This window comes from Chrysochloris asiatica, unplaced genomic scaffold, assembly GCF_000296735.1.
Source record: "Chrysochloris asiatica unplaced genomic scaffold, ChrAsi1.0 scaffold00015, whole genome shotgun sequence".
Lineage (NCBI taxonomy): Eukaryota > Metazoa > Chordata > Mammalia > Afrosoricida > Chrysochloridae > Chrysochloris > Chrysochloris asiatica.
The window spans coordinates 11,876,386-11,881,006 of record NW_006408533.1 but is presented as its reverse complement, the minus strand read 5'-3'; the positions used below and the strand labels follow the sequence as shown (position 1 = coordinate 11,881,006).

Below are 4,621 nucleotides of genomic sequence, written 5' to 3'. Positions count from 1 at the left end.
ATCTATCTATCTATCTATCTATCTATCTATCTATCTATCTATCTATCTATCTATCTTGCTGTTGTTAAGTGCTGTGAGTCGGTTCCGACCCATAGGGACCCTGTATAGGGTTTCCAAGGAGACGCCCACACCAAGACTCCATATATATATGTGTGTGTGTGTAAGGAGCCTTGGTGGTATAGTGGATTATGAACTGGACTGGTAACCCCAAGGTCAGCAGTTCCAGTCTATCAGTAGCTCTGTGGGAGAAAGATAAGGCTTTCCGCTAGTGAATCCTATTCAGGGTCACTTGATGGCACCCAACCACCACCATCATATGTATGTTGTTGTTGTTGTTAAGTGCTGTCGAGTCGGTTTCGACCCATAGCGACCCTGAATAGGGTTTCTGAGGCTGTAAATCTTTACGGGAGCAGATCGCCTCATCTTTCTCCCGCGGAGCAGCTGGTAGTTTCGAACTGCTGACCTTCCGGTTCGCAGCCCGATTCGTAACCACTACGCTAGATAGATCTTAACTATACAGATAGATAGATATCGATATTTTAATCAAGTCAGAAAGGGAAGAACTCTGCAATTAAATGACAGGAAACTTGTGAGAACTTTTTTAGTTTCCTCTCCCTCTTGGGGTGAGTGTGGGCTGCAGAAATAGTATCATTTGCACACACACAGAAACCCGAAGTACAATGAAGAACACATTCAGACTCTTTAATATATGGATTTTCTGTGGTAACTCTTCACCAACAGCACATACTAGGCAAATTCATTCATACAGATGACGTAAGTACCAGCCCAATAGTTGAACATCGAAAACTGCGAAACTCAGATAGAAATGGAAATTGTCTATAATAATTCTGACCATGCCCCACGTTCCTTTCTTTTTTCCAGGAAGAAAATATTTAACTTTAACATCTCAAATGACAAATCATTAAAACTGCACCAAAGAAAATGGTCTTCTCAATGACGAGTGAAGACTCATAAAGTGGCTCTTGGGATTCAATTAAAACCCACAGAAATTCTTTACCTAGGGGACATGAATACTTAGCAGTTCCACTTCTGCCTAGCGCTAAGACTTTCTTGGTAGCTTTCTTTCAGTTAATTTGCTTAGGGTTACTAATATGCATTTTCTTTGAAGTTCTTGCTAGTGAAGGTGGAAACACCCCATGGCATTTGTAAAGTGAGTAGTCCATTTTCCACCTGTCTAGTGCAAAGAAATCTGGTAGTGTAATGGTTACGAATTGGGCTGCTAACCTCAAGGTCAGCAGTTTGAAACTACCAGCTGTTCCACGACCCATAAAGGTTTTCAGCCTCAGGAACCCTGTACAGGGTCACTATGAGTGAGTCAGAACCGAATCCATGGCACATAACAAGTGCAAAATTAGTCAGTGGCTGTAGTTTGCCTTTGTCTTGCCTGTCTATGGCATTTCTTATTGAGTTCTGGTCTGACAATCATGCATATAGTAGGTGCTCCACCAAACTTCACTAGACAAAAGTTCAATGATCCGAATAAACTACATAGAGCTGCCTTGTCAGTAGTGCCCCTCAACTACTTACCTTTTGTTGATAAACAAATTGCACAGCTTTCCTAAAATTCTAAAACAGAGATTCTTAGCCTGGGTTATTTTCAGGGACCTCTATAATAATTTTTTGTATATAAAATTTTGTATAGCATTTTGTATGTTTTTTTGTATAAAGTGTTTATGTGCATTTGTATAAAGTGTTTGTTTATTTTGTATAAAGTGTTTATGTGCCTGTGGAGTTTATAGCTTTCCTCACTAATGTGGTCTGTGACCCTAAAGGCCTGTAAACCACTTGTAGAGTTGAGGAGTTTCTGGTTCCTTCTTTCCCCACCATCCAGTTTGCCCTCAACTATTAACCCAAAAGTACCACCCAGTGATACTACAGGAAAAAGGCTTGGGGATCTGCTTCCGTAAACATTCAGCCAAGACACCTGTATGGAGCAATTCTAGTCTGTAACACATGGGATCTCCCTGAATTGGAATCAACTCAATGGGAACAAGTTCAGCTTTTCTTTTTTCCACTTTACTTCCCTAAATAGTGGTCAGGTTCCTGGTCACCTCCCAGCCCCCAAGCTAAGCAAAGTAAGAGGAATACATTCTCAGTTCTGCACATTTGACCTCTGCCCCCGTTTTCAATCTACTTGTAGGTTCCTTAGTGAACTGCCTGAGCCTCTATCTCTCCGGAGCCATCTGAAAGATAAAGTGAAGTCCATGACAGGATTCGTTTGTTTTCTTACCCATCGGCAAATGGCTCCCAAGTCTCATCAGCAGCCTTTTTGAACACCCTCACAGCCACGTTGACAGCTGGGCTTCCCCGGACAGCGTCCAGGACTTTGACCATCAACGGGCACTTGGATGCACCAGTGCCCTGGGCAGAAAAAAGAGGAATGAGAAGTCAACTGAACTGGTAAGAGTGAAAGGACTCATTCTTTACATTTTGAGAAATCTGGAGTGAGACAGAAGTACATGCTGAAGTACATGATCCCATTTCCCTCAACATGAGAGTCTGCAATGAATGAGTTTCTCTACTCAGAGTAACACAGACACAATTGTTTCCAAATCAAGAATGGTTCCTGCCTCAGACCATGCTATTTATTATCAACTGGGACATGCATAATGAGTTATAAGGGAGAAACAGATCTTACAAAACATTCGCTTTGTTAAGCTTCTAAATTAATAGAATTACTGTAAAGATGCAATATGCCATAGGGCCAGAAAGTTTTTCATGAGAGTATGGAGTCATTTACTACTGTGGTAATGTCCTCTTAGTGTTATTGCAGTTAGATGCTGTAGAGTCGATTTTGACTCAGCGACTCCATGTGACAAACTAGAATGATCCCATAGGATTTTCTTGGCCATACTCTTTATGGAAGCAACACGATGGACACAATAGTTAAAGGTCAGCAGTTTGAACTCACCAGCTACTTACTCAGTGGGAGAAGGATGTGGCAGTCAGCTTCTGTACAATTGGCTACCTGCTACCTCTAGCGCCACCATGAGTTCGAATCTACTCAAAACAATGAGTTTTTGTTTTTCACTGGTGGTTCCATACAATAAGTACCTTAATGTGAACCATAAGGTTCACAGTTTGAGTCCGCCAGCTGTTCTCATGAAGATTTAAAGCCTTGTAAACTGTACACAGGGTCGCTATGAGTTGGAACAGACTTCATGGCAATTTAACAAAGGAACATTCTTTACAGAAGCTGATCACCAATGCTTTCTCTTTCAGAGTAGCTAGACAAGTTTGAATCACCAATCTTTTGGTTAGAAGTTGAGCACGTATTTTATAAGATAATGCCAGGCTGCTTCATGACCTAATGCTGTACAATAAGCATGGGACCGCAAGCTTGGTTTGAACCACAAGGTCAGTGGTTCAAACTCACCAGTCACTTCTCAGAAACTCCACACAAGGTTTCTATGAGTTGGAACTGACTCAATGGCACTTCGCAGCAATAATTCTTCTAGAGAATTTCAGAATTAGGCCTTTGATCTTCAAGCATTTTAAGGATCAATCAATACATACATTTTAATTAGTTATAGGGTCAGAATATAATTTCATGCAATTTGCTCTACAAATAAAATATTATAAAAGGATTATTTTCCCAAACAAAATTGTTTCATTAATTTCATATTGCTGCTTTTATCATCCACCTGAGGAAACTGGGACACTATGTATCACAAAGAAGTATCTGGGTGGTGCAAATAGTTAATGTCTTGGCTGCTAACCCTTCAAATGGTTGACAATTTGAGACAATCAAGTGGCACCTTGGAAGGAAATTCTAGCAGCCTAGTTCTGGAAAACCAGCCATTGAAAATCTAATGGAGCTCATTTCCACTCTCTCACATGTGGGGTTGCCATGAGTTGGGGTCAACGTGAAGGCAGCTGGTTAAGACATTGCAAACTCAGTAAACCACAGCAGTAGGGAGAGCTCCGAGAGTTTGGTAAGTTCTGCAGGACTTCAGTCGTTTTCAGGTTTGAATCAGTGGTATTTAAAAATAGGTACTGGGCAGATTGGCCCCTAGTAACAAAAGTTGGTTGGCAAAGCTGAAATAAATCACTGCTAATTTGTCCAGTAGACACATGGCACTTATGGAAGGGATTTTACAAAATCAAATACTCACCACAAGGCCAGCCTCCGACACAAATACCAGTCCAGCGAGGCAAAGGAGGATCAGGTGATGAGAAGCCATCTTGCCTAGAGCTAGCAGATTTCTATGAGGGCTGCTCCCAGCTTTGGGCTTTTATACGCAACTTCTTCTAAGCCAGGCTGTTTATCCCTGCCAATCTGTCTCCAAACCTGCTGATTCTGATTATTGACTTAGTCAACAAAGGGAGAATAAGTAACCCACACAAATATGAACCTTGCCTAGAGAGATAATTAAAGCATCAGAACATTAGCTCGATGAAATATTCTTAACAGATCATTTGACCAGCTAAATCACCAAAACAAAACAAAATTATTCTTCTCCCACTTTGGTTGGAAGAAGTGACATTCTTGGGATTCTTTTCTTTATCTATTTCTATACATTTAATACATGCTTTGCCTTCATTTTAGAAAATAGATGCAAGCTGTAATCATGCATTTCATGTTTAGTGATTCTTGGCT

At 40.8% G+C, this 4,621-nt stretch overlaps 1 protein-coding gene across 1 annotated transcript in view; it reads right to left on the bottom strand.

The window, feature by feature from the left end:
- The window catches only part of TTR (transthyretin), a 10,649-nt gene extending 6,444 nt beyond the window's left edge, over window positions 1–4,205 (bottom strand). The window contains exons 1-2 of the mRNA XM_006835041.1: window positions 4,137–4,205; window positions 2,252–2,382 (exon numbers count right to left, since the gene is read on the bottom strand). Coding sequence (XP_006835104.1) covers window positions 2,252–2,382; window positions 4,137–4,205 — 200 coding nt within the window. The remainder of the gene's footprint in view (window positions 1–2,251; window positions 2,383–4,136) is intronic.
- Between the last annotated feature and the right edge of the window lie 416 nt (window positions 4,206–4,621).